Genomic DNA, 26,787 nt, shown 5'->3' on the forward strand with positions numbered 1-26,787 from the left:
TTGGTTTGGTTGGGTTGAGGATGGAGCAGGTTGATAAAATAATGAAACAGATATCTTGATGGGGAGGACATTTGGGGGATAGGGATAAATCTGGTGCCAAGGAAACTTCCAGGAATACACAAGGATGACCCCTGTCAAGACCCCTAGCAATAGTGCAGAGGGTACCTTGGTGGCTATCCTAATTGTGATCAGAGAGCCTTCATCCAGTAATTGTTGGAAGCAGATACAGTGATTTACAGCCAAGCACTGTCTGAGCTCTGGGAACCCTGGTAAAGAGAAAGAGGAAGGACTGTACAAGGCATAGGGTCAAGGCCATGATAGGTAAACCCACAGGGACAGCGGACCTGATTTCATGGAAGCTCACCAACTCTAAACCAACAGCTATGGAAACTGCATGGGACCTCAATAGGCACTATGCATGTGTGTGACAATTCTGTAGCTTAGTCTATTTGTGGGGCTCCTTGCAATGGAATCAGGACTTTCCCTGGTACTTGAGCTGGCTTTTGAAAACCCAAACCCAAGTGGAGTTGCCTTGCCTAATGTTGATCCACAGAGTGGAGCTTGGTCATGCCTCAACTTGATGTGCCATGCTGTTTTGACTTCTATGGGATGTATGTCCCTTTATGAATTGAGATGAAAGAGGAGGCAAATTATGATATGGGATTCCTCCCTGTTTACTGTGAATACCATTGGTTAATAAAGGAGTGTCTTGGGCCTGCTTAAGGCAGAATATAGATATGCAGTATAAACTAAGTGAATTCTAGGATTCAGGGAGAAGCCATGTAGTCTTGGCAGAGACAGACACAGAACAGAACTTTACCCAGTAAGCCACAGCCTCATGACAATACACAGATGAAAAGAAATGGGTTAAGTTAAGATTTAAGAGCTAGCTGATAAGAAGATAGAGCTAATAGGCCAACCAGTGATTTAATTAATACAGTATGTGTGTGGTTATTTCAAATTAGGGCAGCCAGGAATGAACAAGTGGGCTTCTACTACAAATTAGCATACCAACGTGGTTGACTCTATCTACATTAAATCTGAGAAAGCTTGCAAATTAATTCTAGACACAGAAGAACAGAATTAAGCATGGCTTAACACCATGGCTCCTTTATGTGAGATTTTCCTGATTCAGCAGTAGCATAAAAAAGTCAAATTGTTTTGAAATCATGGCTTTCTGGGTCATGGTGTCAGCATGAACTCTGACTCTTTGGGGAGATCCACCTATGGAACATTTAAATGGAGTTTGTGAGCAGAGGGCTACAAATTGATTAATGGCAACATAGACCTGCTGTGTGCCTAAAAATGGAGCTGTGAGCATGGCTCTTGCTAAGAAGACCTCCACCCCACATTGTTGGACTGGGATAAGTCAAAAGGAAAAGCAGCCTCAGTCTTACTAAGGATGCATAGCTTTTTAAGAAGACCTTCTGGTCAGAAAATAATTACAGATATGCAATAAAGACAAATGCAGATGGAAAACACCTCTAAATGGGTCACAGTATTGGTTAAATGTATGTAGGCTTAGGAGAGAGAAGAAAAAGAGCATAGACAATTATAAAAAGATGGAAATTGTTTTTTAAAAAATAAAACAAAATCTTTAAAGAGACAGAGTACAGACAGTCATACATTAAAAAGAGTAAAGAAAATTAAGCCATATAAAAATGGAAAATACACAGAAAGTCTGGATTATGTATATTACTGTGTTTTCTTTGAATTTTTCAACTGTGAAGGAGATGAGTAACCAACATATATCCTCTAAAGGTAAGGTATCATGACTTCAGAATTTGGGTTTAAGGATTTGTTGCTTTGGGAAAGAGGTTTTTCTTTTGTTTCCACAGAAGATGAGGACCTACGAATTCCTTCCGGACTTATGTAACTTGATGAACAAAGACCACCTGAAAGGTCTCCTTGATTATCCCCAAAATTACTTTGCCCAATAACAGCAAGAAGCAGTTTGGAGAGAACTACACCCATATTCCTTAATGATTGTTTACATTTAAAGGGAATATGCTATAGCTATAAATACTTTGCATTGGTATGGATCTTGCTCTATTGATACAAATCTAAGGTCAATTTTTTATATATGTATTTTTGATCTTGATTAAGGTATTATGTTTGTGCATCTCATTTAAAAATGTAATGTATACTTAAGAAAAACTGTTTAAAAGAGTGAGTCATCTATAATAGTCATCACATTAATTAGATTTTCTAGATATATAGAGATATATTTCAGTAAAGTGGGTACTCTTCAAATCTTTCAGAGGTCTTCAGAATATAACATTTAAAATGTTTAAGAACTTAGGAATTTTTATGACATGAGACACATCTGCTCCTGGCAGCACCAATCTACTTCATGAGAATGATGGACATCAAAGAAGCTTCTCATGGAGTTTGATAGCCACCTGGGCAAGATACTGCTCTTTCCTGGACTGCTTGATATTATGCTGTGTGAGCTGGACAAGCAAGAGTCATGGAGAGATGACTGATAAAGCTGTTTAAAGAAGATGAGACAGTCCTTTGAGGTTACTGTTTCATGAAAGAATCTACTAGACATCCGATAGGACAAGAAGAAAGTGACAAACTGCCATTATAGGTGGAACTGTTTTTGAAATTTCCTGTTTCATAGAAACATTTGCTGGATACTATGAGCCTGTAGGTTGAAGATGGATGACCCAATGGTACAGAAGAACTTTGGATGACTGCGAAAGTAGCAAGATGTTTCTGTCAATTCTAGAACTTTGGAAGTTGCTTACAATGTACTTCCTGCTTACTTAGGTAATATATCTTTCTGGAGTTTTTGATGAAGTTCAAGAACAAATAGCTATAATTAGTTTTCCTTAGTTATGACAAAAATAAAGTAGATATAATTAATGTAACTGTAATTCTTTCTTGCTCCCTATTTTGTTATATGTAATTTTTCTGTGTTAAAGTTAAACTTTTCCTTTCTATTTAAACAGAAAAGGTAAAGTGATGTGGGATTCTCCTCTGTATACTGTGAATACCATTAGTTAATAAAGAACTCCTCTGTTCCTATGCAGAGAAGAATAGAGCTAGGTAGGGAAAAATAAACTGAATTCTGGGAGAAAGATGTTAGAGTAAGGCAGAAGCCATGTAGCCCTGCCATAGACAGATGCCAGATTGAAATTTGCCTGGTAATCCATAGTCATGTGTCAATGCACAGATTAATAAAAATGGGTTAAATTAAGAGCTAGCCAATAAGAAGATAGAGATAATAGGCCAAGCAGTGATTTAATGATTACAGTTTCTGTGCGGTTATTAGAGTTCAGGCAGCCAGGAATGAAAAAGCAGCCTTTTACTAAAAATGGGGGCATAGAAGGGAAGTGAGATGAGGGAATGGGAGGAAACGAGGGAGGGGAAATTTCTTGGTATGGAAAATAAATTAAAAAAATTAAAAAACAAAATAAAACACTAGGGTGGCTAGATGCCGAGTCTTCCATGCAGCAAGGGAAAGATGTATTATATTGGCCAATTTTGTTTCACTTAGAGTCACCTCCTTTCTTGGAACCATTAGTCCTTATTTCATGTCAGATTTTCATTAGGCTCCCTGTTCTTCCAAATGAGTTCACAATCATAAGTGATATACCATCCAGAGAAAGAAAAATACTCCAATGTTCCAAAGGTTGACTTTCCAACATAAGCATCATCACAGCACCAAGATGACACCAGTTTTTAGTTTGGGGTTTTTATTTATTTGTTTTGTTTTCCAATAAAAAGAGTATTTATTTTATATGATTGTTTGTTTTGCTTGCATTTATGACTGTGTATCATGTGTATGCAATGACATCAGAGACCAGAAGAAGTCATTGCATCCCTGGAAACTGGAGTTACAGACAGCTGTGAGCTGTCATGCAAAAGTTCTTTGGAAAAAGCCCAAAGTTGAAACTATAAACAAAATGCCAAGACCACTCTATGTAATTTAATAAAACAGTTAATTGAATATACAGCTTTAATATTTGTGATATATATCACACACACACACACACACATGTATATATATTGGTTCAAAGGAGGACTGATCTGAGTGGCTGTTTGGAACGATGAGATAGCTGTATGCAATTACTTAAACATTTCTCTTTAGATTTTATTTGTGTCTTGTGGGAGGAGGCACGGATGCAATGATCTGTGTGTGGAGGTCTGAGGACATTATGTAGGTACCAGTGATGAGTCTTTGTGGAAAATGCCTTTACCCAAACAACCATCTAAACAGCCCTAAAATGTAACTTTTTTATTCACTGCCAGTTAATCATAATGTTTGCTTGCTTATTCATTTTTGAAAAGAGGTATTACAATATAGCCCAAGTTTTCTGGATATTTGTGACAATTCTGTATCCCAAGTGCTGGGAATAAAGGCATGAACCACTATATCTATGGATATTTTTCGCATTACACACCTGAGGAAAATAAGAATATAAGAAAATAACTTGCTCAACCTGTTAATAGCTTTGTATATCAAACAAGGTCTGACCAAAGGTACACTGACTAATTTTTTTTCCATGAATAATAATAAGAAATATCAGATGTGGAATTTTTGAACAAGGGATATAATGGTATATATGCTTCCTGTACTTCCAAAAACCTACACACAGAGGGAGCCTGTCAATCCAAATTTTGTTTAGAGGCAATAATCAGTGAAAGTGAAAGGTATAATAACTTAATTTACTCAGCCCTCTGACTAGAAATGATCAAAGTAAGAGCACAACCCACACTTGAGCTCCTGTGTAACTACTGCACATAAAGCAGGGGAAGTGACACCCAAGATCCTGTGTTCTAGCTAGTATGCCCAACTCAGGATAACCCACACCTGAGATCCTATGCCCTAACTACTACACAGAAATTCGCATGAAGAAGCATTTCCCTGGAACTTAGGAACATTGCCAACTCAATGGGAATGTCTTAACCACCCAAGCATAGGCTGTGGGGTTAATTCAGAGCTCTTCCAGGGAAAGGGCATAGTCTCCTGGAAGATGTGGGATGATAGAGAATTATGACCTAGCAAAGCATCTACTCTTGAAACCTTGACTTGTATACTAATTTTTCCTAATATACTTCATGTTCCCAGAGCCAGATACCAAACTTGTTTGACCTCAACTTTTCCTAGTCACCTAATTTTAATATTTAAGATTATGAGCGTGATGTCCATGCTTTTATTCGTGGCAGAGACACAGAGGTAAGAGGCCAGAGGTAGTGGCAGAGGCAGGCGGATCCCTGTAAGTTAGTGGCAGACTGGACTAGATTTACTCTATGTATTGAGATCCATGTCGGGGTCTGAAGCTCCAACATAAAAACTACTTTTCACTAACTCAACCAGTATGGAGGCGTGGGAAATAATGAGACACAGTTCACACAGCAATATCAGAAGGGCATCTCAAGCTTCATTCATTTCTGAAGATCTACCCATGTTTATTATTCAAACACCTTTCATTCCCCAGGTACACCAACATGGAAACTCACTAATATTCTCTTTCTGGGACATGTGAATACTGAAACACCTGCAACTTAGTCACCAGCTTGGAATCTGCACCTCACCCTAGGAGATCTGCACATTAAGAAAAGAGAATGAACAATACATCCTGAGCCTTTGTTAGGTGGCTACAGCTTGTCTGTCAGGATTGCAGCAACCCTTGGAAACTAAGCATGGCCAGAGAACCTGGCTATAAATATCTTGTATGAAATATGAGCCTACAATCCACTCTCTGTTATTAATTTTAATGACACCTGTGCTTCTGCAACAGGACAGATAGATCACGCCTAGCTTGGGCAAAGTCTTGTTCCTTTATCCAAATTTTCCTGTCTTTGGAACAGACATTGACATATGCGAGCGCCAGTCTTAGGCATCTGACGAGAAGAAGCTTCAAACCGTCAATGACTGCTGATCTCTGTAAAAAATAAAGAGAGAGAGAGAGATTAGTGGAGAGAAATATACTTTTGGGTCTTGTGTCTCATTGCCATACCTTTTGTCAGGATAAATCATAACACTTTATGAATAATTATACTCCCAAAGGCTATAGTCTCCTATTTAAAGGAGAAGAGAATCACCCAAGTTGAAAATGTTTCCTCCGCTGGTTTAGAGCACCACTTAGATCTAAAATTCTTAGCATATGCATCAACTCCAAACATTTACAGTGTCAAAAACTCTTTTTAGTAGTCCCCAATAACAGCAAGTCAAAATCATAATTGTTTTGCATTGTCAGTCAATACAGACTCTCCAATTATATTTTTTCTTTCTTATTTTTATTTTTATTTATTTATTTTTTACCATGGTCATAGTTTATTGGGCACTTAATAGCTGCCAGGCTGTTTGGAACACTTTCCAAACAATGACAAGTAGCAGAGAGATAGTAAGTGTTCAATAAATATAGCTGCCGTGTTTTCTCCATTATCTGATTGAGCATATACAGTGTTGTTGGTGCTCCCCCCCCATTTTATTTTTTTGCAGGCAAAGGAACTAAGCGAGGGGAAGTCACTTCACCAGGAGCCCATGCTAGTGCTTGGTAGACCCAGGATTTGAAATACAAGTCCGCTTCCAGATCTGGTGCTTGGAGCGTTTGAAGATGGCAGCAGTCTATAAAGGGGTGAAATGCAGGTTTCACGTCCATGGTTCTGGAAGCTGAGCGAGGAAGGCCTTGCGGGGCGGTTCTAGGGCTCTCCCTGGCCCAGGATGGTTTCTTTTTTTTTTCTTTGTTCGTTTCTTTGGTTTTTGTTTTATTTATTTATTTATTTATTAAAGATTTCTGCCTCCTCCCTGCCACCGCCTCCCATTTCCCTCCCCCTCCCACAATCAAGTCCCCCTTCCTCATCAGCCAGAAGAGCTGTCAGGGTTCCCTGCCCTGTGGGAAGTCCAAGGACCTCCCACCTCCTTCCAGGTCTAGTAAGGTGAGCATCCAAACTGCCTAGGCTCCCACAAAGCCAGTACGTGCACTAGGATCAAAAACCCATTGCCATTGTTTTTGAGTTCCCGTAGTCCTCATTGTCCACTATGTTCAGCAAGTCTGATTTTATCCCATGCTTTTTCAGACCCAGTCCAGCTGGCCTTGGTGAGTTCCCGATAGATCATCCCCATTGTCTCAGTATGTGGGTGCACCCCTCTCGGTCCTGAGTCCCTTGCTTGTGCTCTCAGAACCTGGAAACAACCTAGATGCCCTTCAATGGAAGAATGGATGCAGAAAGTATGGAATATATACATATTAGAGTACTACTCAGCAGTGAAAAACAATGACTTCTTTAATTTTGCATACAAATGGATGGAAATAGAAAACACTCTCCTGAGTGAGGTAAACCAGACCCAAAAAGAGGAACATGGGATGTACTCACTCATAGTTGGTTTCTAGCCATAAATAAAGGACATTGAGCCTATAATTTGTGATCCTAGAGAAGCTAAATAAGGAGGTGAACCCAAAGAAAAACATATAGTCATCCTCCTGGATATTAACCTTCATCAGGTGATGAAAGGAGACAGAGACAGAGACCCACAATGGAGCACCGGACTGAAATCCCAAGGTCCAAACCAATTATCTTTTTTCATATAATAGTTTTGTATTGTCAGTCAGTACTGACTTTTTCAATTTTTCCTTTTTGGTCAGTATCATTATTTTTAGTATCATTGGTTAATACCAATTTTTTATCATTTTATATGCAGTTGTAAACATTAGGTCATTACCCGTAAAAGTACAATAACATTTGCTGTTATCAAATATCACTTTTAGTCTGAACAGCTGTTAAGTCTGCCCCCTTCTTAAGTGAAGAGGGGTATTAGTCATTCTTTATTTTGAGTCTTTCTTTCCCTGAGGGGAAAGCTTGGGTCTTAGTTCTTAGGTTTAATATTTTATTTAAAATGAGTGCTGTGTCCCAGAAATTAAGAACACTCAAATGTTTAGTCCACATCTTAGCTCTAAAGCAACAGGTTCAAACCACAGCAAGCTGCAGAAATTGTAGTCTGTAACATGGAAGGTCCTGCCTGCTTATTTTTTGGGGTTCTCTGTCTTGCCCTTTACCCCACAACTGTTTAGCCCCAAAGAAAATCACACATAGGTCTCCGTAAATTATAAGGCTAATTGGCTCATTAGATCTATTCAAAGAGTAAGAAAACATCTAAATGGTTTACAGTGTGTTAAAAATATATACAGGCTAAAGATTAAAGTTCAGAAAGAAAGGAAGGAAGGAAGGAAGGAAGGAAGGAAGGAAGGAAGGAAGGAAGGAAGGGAGGAAGGAAGAAGACTGGGAGGCAGAGACAGACAGATCTCTGTGAGTTCAAATATAACCTGGTTTACAAAGGGAGTTCCAAGACAAAGATACACAGAGAACCTGTCTCAAAAAGCCAAAAGTTAAAAGTAAAAATAAAAGAAATAGAGGTTAAAATAAAGCCATGTAAAGATGGAAAATACACAGAGAATCTTGATATTGTATGTTATTATGCTCTCTTTGAATTGTTTGAATGCTGAGGAAGGAGCAACAGTTGCTAAAAGATATTTGTTTATAAATGTGACTGAATTAATAATATATAGGTATTTTATTTCCACAGAAAATGAGAGGCTGTGGATTTATTCAGAGTTAAGAAAAATCCAAATTGATCAAGAAAGACCACCTGAGAAGTCTCTGGCAGGAATAGATGGCCCAGATATCTGAGTTCTTCATCCAGAACAGGTTCAAGACTGCTGCCTGAGATGATCAAGACTCACAGGATACTCCAGTCATGAATTGATTATAACTCTAAATTTTCTTTAGGTCCTTATAAGATTATCAGTGCTCCCAACCAGCAGGAAGGAGCCTGGAAAACTACACCCACATTCCCCCAAAATGGACTATGAATATTTTCCTTTGTTTAAAAAAAAAGAAAGAGGGGGAAGTGGTACGGGAGAATTGTCTGTATTCTGTCAATCATGTTATAAATAAACGCTGATTGACTAGGCAGGAAATATAGGTGGGAAAACCAGACAGGAAGTAGAAGTGATGTAATGAGAACAAGAGAATTCTTGGAAGGAGGAAGTTGATTCCTCCCACTTCTACCCAGACCACCGAAGCAGCAGGATATGATCTGCCCCACTGAAAAAAGGTACTGAGCCACATGGCTAACATAGATCAGAAAAATGGGTTAATCAAGATGTGAGAGTTAGCCAGTGAGAGGCTAGAGCTAATGAGCCAATTAGTCTTATAATTTACGGAGACCTATGTGTGATTTTCTTTGGGGCTAAACAGTTGTGGGGTAAAGGGCAAGACAGAGAACCCCAAAAAAATAATTATTATCTATCCTGCTTTTGAGTCTCTAATCAACCTATTAGATGCCTGTGTTAGTCTGGAAACAAAGTCCAGAAATAACTCATCTGGTTCCTGTCTTATACTAGATAGTGTTTGAGCCTGTTGTTGTGACGATGGAAGCTTATTCCAGGCCTTCTTGGTCATTGCACTGATCTGGACATATGCTACCACATAATATTTTACTGCTGATTTGCTCGCATATAGTGTCCTTTGCCTGCCAGCATCTCATACGAAATAGGAATTTGCTGAGCCCTGTTTTTCTCACCTGTGGCGTGACATTGTTTTGTAAATCTATTTTTTTTTTTTTTACAATAGATAATCTCCTCCTGACAGGCAAGTCTTGGCTATCTGCTTTCAATCTGCTGGGGGCAGAGCTTTTACAGTGATAATTTCCACTAGTGCTTGGGTAAAGGATGTCATGGCACCGTATTGAGCACAAACGGTTTTTAATTCTTTGAGTAACTTAAATGATATAGGAATATGTATTCTAAGCAATTTTCCTTGTACATCTCTCTGCTCCATTATTGGGAACAATTGAAATCCCTGTATTTTTTCTCCTCTGCTAGCAGCTTCTCTTATACAAGCTTGTAGAGGAGATTCACTTGCTATCGTTATGTCTCTGTTTTACCTTTAATGTACTCTATACTGTAGGTGGATCTAAGCCTGCCATTGTAGTAGGAAGACTATTTTTCTTTTGACAAGAGTCCTGTATCTGCACAGTTCATAATCTATGCGATAGCGAGGTTACCATCCTTTTCAAGTCTTTTATTTCTTTTTGAACCCTGTCTTCTTGTCTCTGTTTTCCAGCACTGCTGTTTGCTGGTGAGAGAGATGAAGATTCCCTTTTATGGCCTAAATCATTAGTCTCTGACCTATTGTAACTGCTCTGTGCCGAAAAAGTATCTAGCAACTCCTCAAGTGGCGCGAATGGGACTATCTCCTGCTGGTCAGTATTTAAGTCCAACCTTTTCTGTATTAGCATCCAGAAATAATACAAATCTTCGGGAATGCTTTCTTGTCCATAATTGCAATAATGTTGTTGAAATTTCATTCCTACTTCTTTTCATATGGCTATGTCTAAGGTCTTACATTGGGAAATCCGAGGGCTTATCTTCTCTATGAATTTTTAAAATTTTTGCATCTGATGCTGTTGTACTCTCTCTCCTCTGTCTTTTAATAGATATTTAATCAACTGCATAGCCATTCGATTGATATCCCCTTTAGCCCCAACATAAAATCTATTTTTCCCTAACTCGACCGGTATGGAGGCACAAAAAATAATGAGGCACAGTTCACACAACAATATAAAAACTACATCTCAGGCTTCATTCATTTCTAAAGATCTACGCACATTTATTATTCAAACACCTTTTATCCCCCAGGTAAACCAATGTAAAAACTCATTAATATTCTCTTTCCAGGGGACGCAAAAATACCAAAACACCTATAACTTAGTCACCAGTTTAAAATCCACACCTCTCCCCAGGTGATCTACATATTAACAACAACCAAAAAAAAGAAACAATAAAAAAAAAAGAAACAATACATCCTGAGCCTTTGTTAGGTGGCTACAGTTTGTCTGACAGGATTATAGCTGTTATTAAAATCTAAGCTTTACCCAGTTATGAAGGCAGTGTTTAACTTTAAGGGATTGAATTCAGGCCCCCAAGATTTTAGTCATTGCATCACCACCAAGCTACAGCAGTGCTCTATAATTAAGGCTATATGACTTTAGTTAAAACCTGGCTATAAATATCTTGTGTAAAATATGGGCCTATAGATCCAGGAAAGCCAGGATTACATAGTGAGACCCTGTTTCAAAAAAAAAAAAAAAAAGAAAGAAAGAAAGAAAGAAGGAAAGAAAGAAAGAAGAAAGAAAGAAAGAAAGAAAGAAAGAAGGAAGGAAGGAAAGAAAGAAGAAAGAAAGAAAGAAAGAAAGAAAGAAAGAAAGAAAGAAAAAAAGAAAGAAAGAAAGAAAGAAAGAAAAAAGTTATAAATGATTTACGGATTTATAGATATGGCTCAGAGGATGAGAATAATTGATGCTCAGTGAGAAGACCCAGGTTCAGTTCCCAGCAACAACGGAGTGAATCAAAATTGTCCGAAACTGTAGTTCCAGGGGATTTGCCACCCTCCTGTGGCCTCTGTGGTCTTAGACTGAATATTGAATAAGAGGTTAGGCTAGAGCTACATAGAAAGACCTCATCTAAAAAACAAATAAACCACATCAAGCAGGTAACAATATTCTTTGTCGCTAAAGTAGATTCTCATGAATGTAGACCAGAAAAAGGATTGCTCCAAAATTCAAAGGTAAAACCATAGAAGTTAGTCACTAGTCAAGAAGTTGCCATGAACAGATAAGTTTTCCAAATCTCTTGAGTCTACTAACTTCAAGCATAATCAGACTCTTCAGCCTGATAGGCAACTGCTTTATTATACTCATAAATACAAATTACCTGGTGATATGACAAAGGCCCAGTTATGAAGGCAGTTTTTAACTTTAAGGGATTGAATTCAGGCCCCCAAGATGTTAGTCATTGCATCACCACCAAGCTACAGCAGTGCTCTATAATTAAGGCTATATGACTTTAGTTAAATTACCTATTTTCTTTTGAGTGGATTTGGGGGTGTAAAAACATTTATAATTTAAAATTTATCCATGCAAGCACTAAAAGACTATATATGTTACCATTGGTCATCAAGAGAGATACCTGAGAACGTACTAAAAGTAAACTATATAAAATCAGCTGTAGTACATATTATCATACATTAAAAATTTTATAGTACCTCCTACTGCTATGGTAGTAAGTCCAAACATCTCAAATATTTACTTAAAAGCACATGAGAGGCTAGTCTCCGGGTGCATAATTTATCCTTCCAGTAAACTATGTATTAAAGAAAAAAATCATATCTCAAAATATTTGCATATTCTCACTAGATATTTTCCATGAAATATACAAAACTTATATTACTTGATAAATTATGCTAGTACTAAGATCTTTCTCAATAAAAAAGTTAGTTAACTTTTTATGATATCAGAATTTATGCAGGAAATTTTGACTTTGTGGAACCTTGGTGTACCTAGTTCCACATTATTCAAGTAGATGTGCATTTTTATCTATAAATCTGTGCATGGACATTTAGAGTTTTCTGTCCTTTGGATATTGTTAATAATGCTTTTATGAATAACTGTGAATAGCTCTGTAGGTTCCTTTTTTTCTACTTTTTAATATATAACAAGAAGCAAAATTGCTGAGTCACACAGAAGTTCTATACTCAAATTTTTCTCTAAGTATTGTTTTCTATAAGAATTATTCCATTTGGGATGGAAAGATAGATTATCAGTTAGAAGCACTGGGTGCTCTTCTAAAGGACCCAGGTTTAGTTTCTAAGAACCACATAGTAGTGCACAACCATCTATATATGCAGTGTCAGGGCATCCAGTTCCCATCTGTAGCCTCTGTTTGCACTAGACACATACTTGTTTCACAGACATACACATGTTAAAAACAACAATAAACATGAAAATAATAAATAGATAAAAATTTAAAGAATTGCAAATGAATATTCTATTTCACATTGTATTCATTTTAAATATTTATTTATCTTTTTAAAATTTATATACACATATATATATCTTTATGCATGCATGTAAGCATGTCAGAGTGTTCACACAAAGACCAGAAGATCCTATGGTGGACCTTTTGGGGTTGGAGTTTAGGCCAACAAACGTTTTAGGATCCAATTTTCAGCCATCTGGAAGAGGAGCAAACACTCTTAACTGCTGAGCCATCTCTCCAGTCCCTACTATACACTCTTAGGAAAGTTCTGATTTTTATTTATGCATGCCACTTAAAAATCAGAGCCATCCATTTGAGGGTAAAATAACAGCTTACTGGGATTTTGATTTGCATTTTGTAATGATAAATAATTTTGAACATGTTTACTTGCTTTCCTGAGCATTGGAATATCCTCCTTTTGGAAGCATTTATTCAAGTACTTAACATTTAATTTGACTGGTTTTTTGATATTACTGAATTGTAGAAGTTTTTATTTTATATCATTTCCTTTTTCCCTTTTCTCTATTAAAAATAGATTATTTTCTCATACAATATATCCTGATTATAGTTTCCCCTTCCTCTATTCCTTCCAGTTCCTCCTCATGTTCCCCTCCTTATAGATACAGTTGATGTGGGATTCCACTCTGTATGCTGTGAATACCATTGTTTAATAAAGAAACTGTCTTAGGCCTGTAATAGGGGATATAGAACTAGGCAGAGACAACCAAACTGAATGCTGGAAGAAAGGAGGCAAAGTCAGAGGAGAAGCCATGTAGCCTCACCAGAGACAGATGACTTAGCTTTACCATGTTAGGAAAGTATTATCCCAGTAGGTGATTTTAAATAAAATTTGTATATTAATATGTCTTGTAGATAATTTGTGTTTTTTTGCATTCTATGGTTTGTTTTTTCACTGAAAATAGTAGTTTTAATATCAAAAGATTTTAATTTTAATAACATTTGATTTACTTATCATATTTTATGTTGGCTATGTTTTCATTGTTATATTTTTAAAAATCAAAACCCAAATCAGTATAATGAAACATAATCTCTTATGGTTTTCAAATAATTGTATGCTTTATCTTTTATGGTTTTGGTCTTTTCTCTGTTTTGAAGTAATTGAAGTATATTATTAAAGATAAGGTACTGAAATATTGTTTTGGGTGTTGATATCTGCTTTTCTCATAACTACTGAAAAGCTAGGAATTTCTTAAAGTATAATATATATATATATTCATTATTGTGCATAAAACTTAAAAAGCCATCAATCTTTATATAAGTTGATCACTTCTATAAATGAAAAGGTACTTAGACACTAGGTTGTGGTGATGTATATCTTTAATCCAAACACTTGGGAGGCAGAGGCAGGTGGATTTCTGTGAGTTCGAGGTCAGTCTGGTCTACAGAGAGAGTTGTAGGACAGGCTCCAAAGCAACATGGAGAAACCCCATCTTGAAAAACTATATGAAAAAAGAACATAGTAGATACATATTTGACAAACTGCAAGACTAGATGTTATATAAGAAAATGAGACTGCTGTAGGACAATGGGCTTGAACCCTGTAACAATTTGTCACTTGTATTAGTTTAATAAAATTCTGACTGGCCAGTGAGTTGTGACTATATTGTTGAGAGTCCTCACAGTAAGCTCATCACTTGAAAATAGATGGCATATATGTTTTGTCAAAGTACAAGAGATACAAATATCATTTTAGGCACCATCAGGAGAACAAAATAAAAGTTCAAATGACAGAGCTCTCACTTTAGACATTAGCTAACTAGGTAACTAACAAATTAAAAAATAGTGTAGAGACCTGTATGTGCCTAAGTATTAGATTCCATTATCAGAAAGACACTGAAAATCACAGGTGACTGAATAATATATGTCCTAATGCCAGCCAGATGACTCGCACCATACATACGTATCTAACCCACTGTATGTGCTTACAAATGGACAGACAGATACACACAGACATCTTTCTTTGCAATAATTACTATATCTTAATTATTTAGTGTTCTAAAATTCCACATACCTCAGAGTCTTTAGATTTGTGGATCATCCAGTCTGTGTGTATTTTTGGTTTTGTCATCTTTGGCTTTTAATGTTTATTTTTCTGGTGACTCATACTCATCCTTCAAGACAATCTCACATAATGCTTACTCTTCCTTGTAAACAAAAACAGACTACTTAAAGTGAACCAAGTGAGTCTCTGTTTTAATTTAAACACACAGCACTCCAATGACTGATTGTATTCTATATGTTCTTTTCTCTAAGTAAGCATCTGGAAAGGCAGGGCAGCTCAATGTCTGATCATTCATGTCTATTAAATGAGTGAATGATGATGAACACCATGAATCTATGACTTAAGGTTAAGGAAAACTTTCAAAATGTTTTTCTAATAAAGTAACAGAAAGTCTACAGTGTTTTCTTTTCAATCAGCTGAGAATGAATACATTTGCTAGGAATAATTTACTGTATTTTTAATTTCAGAAGAAAAAAATGAGGAAGCCTTGATTACACAAGTAAAAGCTTAAGTTCCCAGAATTGATTGCACTGGATTGAATTTTGTTATTCAGGGATGAAATAATAAATTTCCTTGCACAAATAGAAAATGGCATTCTTATCTAATGCTCCTAGTTCACGGCAGGCAATAGCAAGGATGTGATTATAACTATTCATTATTCAGAAGAGCACTATACAAGGTAAAATAAGTGAGCCCTGGCTTTGGAAGTAGCTATCTCCTACATAAGGAAGTACTCCAAGAAATAGTATGAGGGTTTATTTTTGCCATATAGTGCTACCAATAAAATTCTGTCAGTCACAGGAGGTTACTGTGTAATACATGTCCTAAAGTTGGTCAAGTGACTCTTACTCTTAATATGCATATTTTACCTACTAATTTGCACATAAGTTATTATGCCTCTTCTTGGTTGTCAACTTGACTACATGTGGAATTAAGTAACACCTCACAACACCATAAGGATTTTTTCATAATTAAATCAATTAAAGTGGAAAGACCCACTTTTAGCCCAGATCTTCTGAGATGGAAAGATCCAACAGTTATCAGGGCCACACCTTCTGTTGACATAGGAGGAAGCTTACTCTCTTTGACTGTTTGTTTTCTATCTCACTGCCATGTTCATTCTATCACTTGAATTAGGATCTAATTCTTTGATATTCCAGCTTATCTTTACCACCAGTTTAGACATGCAGTAAAGAAGATTCTTATCTTGGAGGTTGACAGCTGAACACTGAGTCACATCTGTAAGGATTGGGTGGGAAATTGGTTTTGCCTGTTTCCCCACAGAAACCCACAGACAACTGACAACTATGGTGCCTGTATCTAGTATGAATTTAGCATATACAACATCATGTACCTATCCAGTACACGATCAATAATCACTGTTGTCTTGAAGTTTATATTGTACTTGCAAATGACTGTTTCACACCTACCTGTGGAAAAAAATAGGCAAGTATCAGCAACTTAGTGGGAAATCCTCATGATATTACCAAGAAAGAAAAGGGGATTTATTGTAGAAAACAAGAATAAATGAGGAAGAAATTAAAAATCATGGAGAATTTGCAGATTTGACCAGTATATTCAAATCTGCTTATTCTAGCATCTACTATTTGAGAATGTTTCTACAATGTACAAACCCATTTATCACATCCAAATCAGTATTTTTATGACTTTGTCCAACACATGTAATATATGAGTTCACTTTCTGGGGGAAATATTATATAAATACCAAAGTCTGTCTTCATTTTTGCATGAATATTTCCCGAGGGAAGATTTAAACAAATTTGTACTGCCCTCATACCTAATACTAATGGCAGAACTAAGTATGATACCATTGAATTCCAACTTCACAAACCAATATGATTATTGGACTTAATTATTGAACATGGGTAAAGGGTTACTAACAGAAGAATGTGTGCCTCCAAAGCAACTTTATAGACAGAAGTGTAACTCTGGTATGGATGATTACTTCTTCATAGCTACTTCGAGTTTCCTATTCAGTTAATCTTCCATATTCTATAAACTGTAGCATGTGCAAATGGGACAGACTTATGCATAACTTGGTAGGAAGTAAAGAAGGGAACGACTTGAATTTGAGGGGACAGTCTATTGGCCATATTATCCTATCATTACATGAGGAAATTTCAATAGTCATCAAGTTCAACCTTAAGGATTTCTTGCAAGTATGTACAACTGCTTTGATAAAAATAATGGCTATTATGCTTGAAGAATAGTGTTCTACAACAACATCATTTAGTGATGCTTTTATTTGGAGGTGTGCGATGTGTGTGTGTGTGTGTGTGTGTGTGTGTGTGTAACTTCTGGAATCATTTCAACATAATGAGATAGAACATGGGTTCAGTTCCGAGCATGCACTTTAATGTATTGGAAATGATTGTAACTCCAACTGAAATTACTAGCAATCCAATACCCTCTTCCAATTTCTGAGGGCATCAAGATACATATACAAGTGAACATATATTCTTGCGTACAAACACATATACACATAAAAATTGTTCTATTATATATTCTTCAGTGACATTTTTAATGCTTCAGAACTCATGAGTAATATTTTTAAAAGATATCTGTGAACCTTAAATTATAGTTTAAAACCAAACTGGTGCCATATAAGATGAATAATGTCTTCAGTCAATCATTTAAAGGGAAATCAAAGTAAATATTTAAAGGGAAATCAAAGTCATATTTTTTCTGGTATTAATGAATCAACTTGAATAGGTTCCTAAAGGAAAAGCTTTGCTGGTAGTATGCATCAAATCAGAATACAGAAGAAGAAACATCCAAATCTTTGCAATATTTTTAAACATAGGACTTATATGTAACTATTCTTTTAGGAAAAAGTGATTATATTTATTTATAAAAACAGATTTTACCTTCAACAAAGCTGTTTTAAAATTTCTCTTTGAAGTGTATGAGAAAATTATTTTAAAAATTATTCCATATGATCATTTCCATCTATACATTTCTGTTTAAATTATACCAAGTTCAAATGATATAGAATACTTGGCTTAATAATCTAAGTTTTGTGGCACAGATTTCTTGCTAGTCTTCAAACTATTATCCAGTAGGACATACTTTCCTTCTGCTGGTGCAAGTATTGAATATTTGAACAGAGTGAGGAGCCCAGACTTCTGAGGATTCCAATCATTAGAAAAGCTTCACCAAGAAGCCGTACTTCTCAAGTCTTGGAATAATTAAATCTCTGTTCAGAATACATTTTAGAATGTTTTACATAAGCAAATATTTGGAATTTTTTTCTTTTAAACTTATTCTATACGATGTCGATTAAGTAGTATTATACTGCTGTTTCCCAGATCACTGGAGAGCTTACTTTTACCTCAGGATATCTTTTAGGAAAGGGTTAAAAGTATCTCAGTCCATTAACCTAAATGGTCTTTCTGGAATGTGATTAAGAAAAGGCAAATTTAGAGTGCTTGAGAACTAAATCATGCCCCATCATTTAGCTGAAGGATTTGTGGTGTAGACAGGACATAACTGGTTTTAACAAGCTAAATTTGATGCATTCTGTAATTGACTGTCACTTCCCATCAGAATACAAAAATATCATATTCTCTTAAGGGTATAGTTAGCCCCTAGAAGGCAAGGCTATCTCTTATGCTTAAAGAAACACTTATAAACCTAAGTATCCCTTCATTATTTCTCCTCATTTTTTTCAAGTTGATAGGTTTCAAGAACTTCTAAACAGAATTTGCTTCACCATGGTTTCAGGATGAAAGTTATAAAAAATTTATTTAATTGAAGTATTGGGATCCTTTAACTTATACAGAGGACATGATAACTACATGCAAGATAATATGTTTAGGACACTTGATATTATATCTCATTATAATATCATTCTTTTATAGTAGGAAAGAGGGAATTATAGAAGAGAAAACATGTTTCTGTGTCCAAATGACAAAACATGTTTCTGTGTCCAAATGATCTCTCTGTGAATAAAAATCTGTAAGCTAGATATTAAAGACACTTCATTTTGTATTGTTATCTCTTCTAGAATCCAGTTACCTAACTATATCACATCTCATTTTGCATAATTTTCATTCATTTTTTTTTGTAAGTGAGAGAATGTGTGAAGGTAGTTAGTTAATATAAGATGATGGAGATTACCACATAGAAATGAACCCCAGCAGAAAACTAGGTACTGCTCCCATCATCTGAGGATAGGCTATATCACTGCTTACCTTTCATTTGGGTATCAGAATAAGCTCTATTTGTGACTACTTTTTCTGAATTGAGGTTCCGATGTAGTCCCTAACTTTAATAATTAAGAAATAAAAACTTGATTATAAATTTTGTTTTGTTTCACCTTTTTAATTGGAGAGCTAAACACAATGTTAATACAGTATTTAGTGGTTAGAAGAATGGCTCAGTAGTTAAGAGTACTTCCTGCTCTTCCAGAGGTTTTGAGTTCAGTTCCCAACACATATATCTGGCTCTCGCACGAGATGTATGTATTCTGCTGGCCTCTTTGGGCACCTGTGCCAACATGGGTATGTTCACACAGACACACATAATTTAAAAAATAAAATAAATATTGAAAATATAGTATTTAATGAAAATAAGATATTCAATTAAAGCATAAAAATAATAATATAAAATTAAAATGAAGTCTAACACTGACCTCTGCTTCTTCTTTTATGGTTTATCTTATCAACATGATAATGTCTAAGTAAAACAGTTACTTCTGTTTTTATCTGATATTTATCTTCACGAAGTTAAGATATGGTTTGAATGCACATTTTCTCAAGGAGTTGTCACATGTGATAAAATGGCCTACAAGACATGTCTCAATGAGGAATAAAAGGCAAAAGTAAATGTAAAACAATTCTAAATAGAAAAGTTTAGTCAGATGTAGGTACTGCATCCTTTGTGATTAGAATCAGGTCACTAATAGAAGATAAAATAATTAAAATAATGTGTATTTACTAAGTAATTATGGTAGTAATTAGCTTGTATGGGTTCTGTCTAGGAGATTTGCATGAGCTTTGCACATAGTGAATACTGAAATTCCTATATCCATATCAATAACAATTACAAATTTTATGTCTTCCTAGCAATTTAAATAATGTGACAACTTATTTGACAATTAGAAGCATTTCAACTTCATTAAAAACAAAACAAAAACAAAAATGAGGAATTGATTAGCATTAGAAAGTAAATACTGCCAAGTGGTAGTGGTGCATGCCTGTAATACTAGCACTTGAGAGGCAGAGTCAGGTGGATCTCTGGGAGTTTAAGGCCAGCCTGGTCTACCGAGAGAGTTCAAGGATAGCCAAAGATGCACACAGAGAAACCTTGTCTCAAAAGGCCAAACAAAAACAAAGTAAATAATTTTATTGCTTAACTTCAGAGGAAATCAAAATGTCACAAGTAACAAAGTATTAAATATGGTAATAAAAAAAAACCTGTTTTTGAAGTTCCTAGATTGAGATCAATGAATGTTGACTGAGATTTTCTGTCCTGCCCGGTTCCAGCAGTTAAGTCTCAAAGAATCACACGGAGGTCTGCATTAGTTATCAAATTATTGGCCCGTTAGCGCAGGCTTCCTATTAACTCATAACTTATATTAGCCAATAATTCTTCTCTGTGCTAGTCAAATCTTGCTTCTTCTGAGGCTGGGTCACGACTGCAGAAAGAACTTCTTTCCAGCATTCTCCTGTTGTCATCACCCCACCTCTACTTCCTACTTGGTTGTTTTACCTATACTTCTTACCTGGCTACTGGCCAATCAGCATTTTATTAAAATATAATTGACAGGGTACAGACCATTGTCCCATAGCAAATGAAGAGTGTTTAGTTTCAAATTCTGTTCAGTTTCAAGTGGGGTAGAATTCAATTACAAACATGCTTTTACTAGTTTCTACACAAAATTATGATTCTGTCTCTTATACTGAGCTTGGCACCCATTAGAAAAGTTTAGAATAGGTTTTCTGGCCTTCCCTCTTTCTTTCTGTGCCGATATCGCACCCGCCAACATGGTGAACGTTCCTAAGACCCGCCGGACATTCTGCAAGAAATGTGGCAAGCACCAACCCCACAAAGTGACCCAGTACAAGAAGGGCAAAGATTCTTTGTATGCCCAGGGAAAGCGGCGTTATGACAGGAAACAGAGTGGCTATGGTGGGCAGACTAAGCCTATTTTCCACAAAAAGGCGAAAACTACAAAGAAGATTGTGCTGAGACTGGAATGTGTGGAGCCCAACTGCAGATGTAAGAGGATGCTGGCTATTAAGAGATGCAAGCATTTTGAACTGGGTGGTGATAAGAAGAGAAAGGGCCAAGTGATCCAGTTCTAAGCTGACCTTGTTATGAAGACAATAAAATCATGAGCTTTCACTCAAAAAAAAAAAGAAAAGTTTAGAATATAGTAGAGTAACATGATTTATATTGACATGACTTAAATATGTTTAAGGAAACATTACTATTTATACTAATGTATAATTTTTAAACTTGAATATGATATAAATGTTTACAGAATATTACTCCATCTTGATAAAAATTTCATGATGAAACCACAAATACAACAAAATCTAAGATTTCAGATAAATTCATGGTTCTTAGTAACATATCACCAAGTAACTTCATTCTTATCTCTCTTTTTCTCATTCCTTCCATTTCAGTTTTTCCTCTCCAAGCTCTTGGTGGTGTATTTTCAATACTTCCTGTGCATTGGGGATGATGGGCAACATTGGTCAGATAATTTGATTCTATATAATTCTCATTTCAAGGCCTCTGCAGTTACTCTTCATAAATGTATTTATGTACATATAAATATATATACATATTTATATATCTACATTACATAAAAATAATTGATTCAGTTGGGAAAACATATTCACATTTTACAAGTGAGAAGTGACTGATTATGCTATATTTTCATTTTCGTCTGACTGGTATGATGAGAGATCAGAAAGTTGAATGTCATTGGCAGTAAGAAGATATTGTCCAAAATGACTGTCACTAATCTGAGAGGTTCTTATCTCTTTTGGGAGTCTGCTCAAATAAAACACAGTCCTTGACTATGCAGTAGAAACTAATTTCATAATCATTCAAATTTAACAAAGTTAATTACTTTAGGTATAAATAGATATGGTATGCTCTTTATTTATCAAGAGTCTTGGAATTGGAAGAATGAAATCTATGGCATGAATACAGGCTTCTCAAAAGGCAGAGATGCCCTTAAGTTGTGAAAAAAGCAATATGTGTTATATTTTCACTGGTAAGATTTGTTTTAATTTTTTGATTCTTAAATTGGATATTATGGTATAGAGAAACTCTATAATAAAGTTTAAAATTATTCTAAAATAAAATTTATTTAATTTTTCCTGTATCCTAACTAAAACAAAAGTTGATCTTGTAATTCTGAAAATGGCTGAAAGACACTTAAGGAAATGTTCAACATCCTTAGTCATCAGAGAAATGCAAATCAAAACAACTCTTAGATTCCATCTTACACCTATAAGAATGGTCAAGATCAAAAACACTGATGACAACTTATGCTGGAGAGGTTGTGGGGGTAAAGGGAACACTTGGGCATTGCTGGTGGGAATGCAAGCTGGTACAACCCCTTTGGATGTCACTGTGGCAATGTCTCAAAAAATTAGGCAACAACATTCCTCAAGAGCCAGTAATACCACTTTTGGGTATATATCCAAAGGATGCTCAATCGTGCCACAAGGACATGTGCTCAACTATGTTCACAGCAGCATTGTTTGTTATAGCCAGAACCTGGAAGCAATCTAAATGCCCCTCAAACAAAGAATGGATAAGGAAAATGTGGTACATTTACAGAATGGAGCACTACACAGCAGAAAAAAATAATGACATCTTGAATTTTTCAGGAAAATGGGTAGAGCTAGAAAACATCCTTTTGATTGAGGAAACAAAGACACAGAATGACAAGTATCACACGTTCTCACTCATAGGTGGTTTTTAAACATAAAAAAAAGGAAAACCAGCCTATAAATCACAATCCCAGAGAACTGAGACAACAATGAGTACACTAAGAGTGACATACATTGGTATAATCTATATGGGAAATATAAAAAGACCAGATATCCTGAGTAAATTGGGAGCATGGGGATCTTGGAGAAGGGTTGAAGGTAGGGGGAGAGGCAGGAAGGGCAAAAAAAAAAAAAAAAAAAACGTAGTGATAAGTAAAAATCAATAAAAAGAGGATAGCATTTGTTCACTGTTATAAGTATAAATGTTTAGAAGACAGTTCAATATAATGTAATTTCAGGAAAACAAAAGTACTAAGTTGACCATTAGAGCCTATGGCCTCACAATCATGGATTTTATTGGGTTTACTGCACCAGGCATTGAATATGTAGTGATGATGTGGGTAGTCCTTCCATATGTGTGTTGCTTTTATTGGTTAATAAAGAAGCTGCTTTGGTCCAACAAGCTTAACACAATATAACCAGGCTGGAATATATATATATATATATATATATATATATATATATATATGTATAGAGAGAGAGAGAGAGAGAGAGAATAGGCAGAGTGTCAGGGAGAAGCATTATAGCCCTACCTCAGACAGACACACTGGAACCTTGCTGGTAAGACACAGCCAGGTTATACACAGATTAATAGAATGGGTAAGCAAAGATATAAGAAATAGCTAGCAATACACTTAAGTGATTGGCCAAGCAGTCATTTAAATAATATAGTTTCTGAGTGATCATTCTTGGTTTTAGCAGCAGGTAATAAATGAGCAGTGTCTCACAACAGATTGATATGCCAACGTGTGCTAGTTAAATCCACATAAAACCTGAGAGGGCTTTGAAAGGAATTCTAGTTACTAAAAAATAAAGTTTAGCCACATTTCTTGAAAGGGCTCTGTTTGCTGGCAGGATGCTGCAGGTCCTTTAAGAAAAAAAAATACCCACATATTTTTGAAACAGCAACTTCCTGCGCCATGCTGCTTGCACAAACTCTGACTCTTTCAGGAGGTATAGCTATGGAGCATTTAAATGGGATTTGTGTGCAGAGTTTTACAAATTTCTTAATGGCAACACAGACCTGCTGTGACCCGACCCTGCATCTGGGGTGGGGAGAATGGCTATCAGAGTTAGTGAATGGACCTCAGCCATGTTGGACTGGGAAGAGCCAAAAGTCAAAGCAGCCTTAGTTCTAGTAATGCTGTTTAACATCTCAAGGAGTGCTCCTGGACAGAAAAGGATTTCAGATACATGATAGGACTGATTCAGACATAAAAGACCTGTAAGGAGACAGTGTATTTAAAAAATGTATATAGGCTTGGGAGAGAGAAGAAAAAGGGTAAATAGACAGTAAATGTAATATAAAAGAATATGGTCAGTCATATATTAAAGGAGTAAAAATAGTAAAATAAATATTAAACTTGTAGAAAAAGTAATAGAATGAGAAAAATAAATCACATAAAGATGGAATATGTACAGAGAGTCAGAATTATGTATATTATTTTTTTCTTAATTTTTTTTTTACTGTGAATGAGTCAAATACAGAGACAATTTGTTATATGGGCTGCTTAGCTTAACAAACTTATATACTTTAAAGGTATCTTGTTTTTAAAATTTGAGTCTAAGGATGTTTCTTTGGAAAAAGGTTCTTCCTTTGTTTCCACAGAGGATGAGAACCAGTGAAATCCTTGCAGACTAATATGGTTTGATGGACCAATATCCCCAAAACGATTGGCATGAATACCCCCCCAAAATTACTTTGCCCAACAAAAAGCAGAAATCAGTTTGGAGAGAACTATAACCAATTCCCAAATACTGTTTATAAATGCTTGTTTACATTTAAAGGGAGATAGGCAATAGATTTGCATTGGTATGAATCTTGCTTCATTGATACAAAGTTAAGGTCAATTTTGTTATGTGTATGTATTTGCTCTTGATTAAAGAATTGAGTTTGTGCATCTCATTTAAAAATGTAATGTATAATTAAGAAATATAGGGTAATAGAGAGTCATCTATTATAGTCAAGCTTGTAATCATGCTAGTTAGGTTTTCTAGGTGTACAGAGATATATTTCAGATGGATAAATATTCCTCAAATCTTTCAGATACCTTCAGAATATGGCATTTAAAATAACTTAAGAGCATAAGATTTTTCATGACATGAGACATGAGACACTATACCTTATGTTAAGATCATAATATAAAACATAATATAGCTTTAGAGCTCTTGCAGTCTTTAAAAATACAAACCCTTTAAAACTTCAAAGTCTCGTTAAAATGTAGAGAGGCTCTTAACTGTGTATTCCTGCAAAATAAAAATAATTTAAGTATTTTGTTACTATTTTGCAGAGCAGAATATTTGTTTATCTATATGATCATGCATTGCATTTTTTATGTTGCAGAATAGTTGTGTAACTATGTAAAGATGTGTTACATTTGTTTATGTACTTGTATAACTATGTTAAGATGTGTTGCTGTTTTTCCTTGCCTGCCTAAGAAATCTTATTGGTCTAATAAACAAGTGAATGGCCAATAGCTAGACCAACAAGGAATAGGCAGTGCTGGGGGCAAAGAGTAAAAGAGAACTAACCAGCTAGCAGCAAGTTAGTTAGGAGCCAGCCTGCCATACACAGAGGAGGCAGAAAAGCAGGATGAACAGTGTATAGATGAGGTAAACTAGCTTTGTGGCAACACACAGAGTGATAGAAATGAGTCAATTTAAGTTAAAGTTTAAAAGATAGCCAAGAAGCAAGCCAAAGTCAAGTATTCACAATTAATAATAATTCTCTGTGTTATGATTTATAGGCTTGTGGTCCAAGAAAACCTGTTACATTACTCCAAATTGAAAAACCGTACACACACAGACACACAGACAAACAGACACACACACATACACACACACATACACCACATCACACCACTCTGAAGCAAAAAGAAGAATATACAGAAGTGTAACTTCAAGTCTTCCCCAATGTCTGCCATCTTGGAATCATTCATGATCTTCCACAGCACACACAGAAATTGCTTTATAGACCCAGGCTAGCCACTATATTTGGTGGTCATTCCATGGTCCTGGCATCTCTAATATACTGGGATCTCTACTGAAACTGAATTTTCACCTGTAACAGTACTTTCCTGGCCTCTCTTCAGAGGCACCAACTCTGTCGCATAGTACCAAGGCTCAGCTTTTCTTCATGACATCTCTAATTCTGGGATCTCCATTGTAACTAAGGCTCTACTTTCATGAATAGACTTTCCTGCTTTCCCAAAATGTGAAGTCTCAGCTATTTTCTGTGACCCCTTTATTCAGATACAAACTTAGGTGTATCTGAAAGGAAAGAATCATATTCAAGAAAATATCTCCATAAGATTGACCTGTAGACATGTCTGTGTGACATTTTACTCATAAATAATTGATATGGAAAGGCTCCACGAATTGTGATTAGAGCCATCCCTGGGCAGGTGGCTCTGAGTGATATAATAAAGCAGGATGAGCAGTCATGAAAAGAAAAACACTAAAACAGCAGTCCTCCATGGCTTCTTTTTCAGTTTTTTATCCCAAGATTTCTGATGTGTTTGAGTTTTTGCCCTGATTTTCCTTAGTGATAGACTATGATATGAAACTGTAAATTGATATAAGCCAGTTACTTTCCAAGTTGATTTTTGTTATAGGGTTTTATCACAGCAATATATACTCTAAATATGACAGCCCTTAACCTTTTATGATGCTAAAACCAGTAAAACATGAGAAGCAGATATTTATTAAGTTTATCAGACAGCTTGAGGTACAGAATTGGCCTATTCTGTCCTACAACTTTGTGTTCTGAGCCTGAGGAAATGTTTCACAGAGGATTTCAGCTCACTGGCACTGGTCTTTTATTAATTGCTGCTTATTCTTTAAGTCAGCTAACTAGCACCAATTGTTCCAATTCATTTCTATAGAACCTTAATCC

General features: G+C 35.8%; 1 protein-coding gene across 1 annotated transcript; it reads left to right on the top strand.

Moving 5' to 3' along the window:
- Positions 1 to 20,827: 20,827 nt before the first annotated feature.
- LOC130867328 (60S ribosomal protein L36a-like) lies at positions 20,828 to 21,224 on the top strand. The gene has a single exon (XM_057759186.1). It carries the CDS (start codon positions 20,865 to 20,867, stop codon positions 21,183 to 21,185), a length of 321 nt encoding a protein of 106 aa, XP_057615169.1. The 5' UTR covers positions 20,828 to 20,864; the 3' UTR covers positions 21,186 to 21,224.
- Positions 21,225 to 26,787: the final 5,563 nt, after the last annotated feature.

This window comes from Chionomys nivalis, chromosome X (genome assembly GCF_950005125.1).
Source record: "Chionomys nivalis chromosome X, mChiNiv1.1, whole genome shotgun sequence".
Classification (NCBI taxonomy): Eukaryota; Metazoa; Chordata; class Mammalia; order Rodentia; family Cricetidae; genus Chionomys; species Chionomys nivalis.

What these genes read in the sequence shown, in the direction of transcription:
- LOC130867328 (XM_057759186.1), top strand. Translation starts at nt 20,865, where the DNA reads ATGGTGAACGTTCCTAAGACCCGCCGGACATTCTGCAAGAAATGTGGC.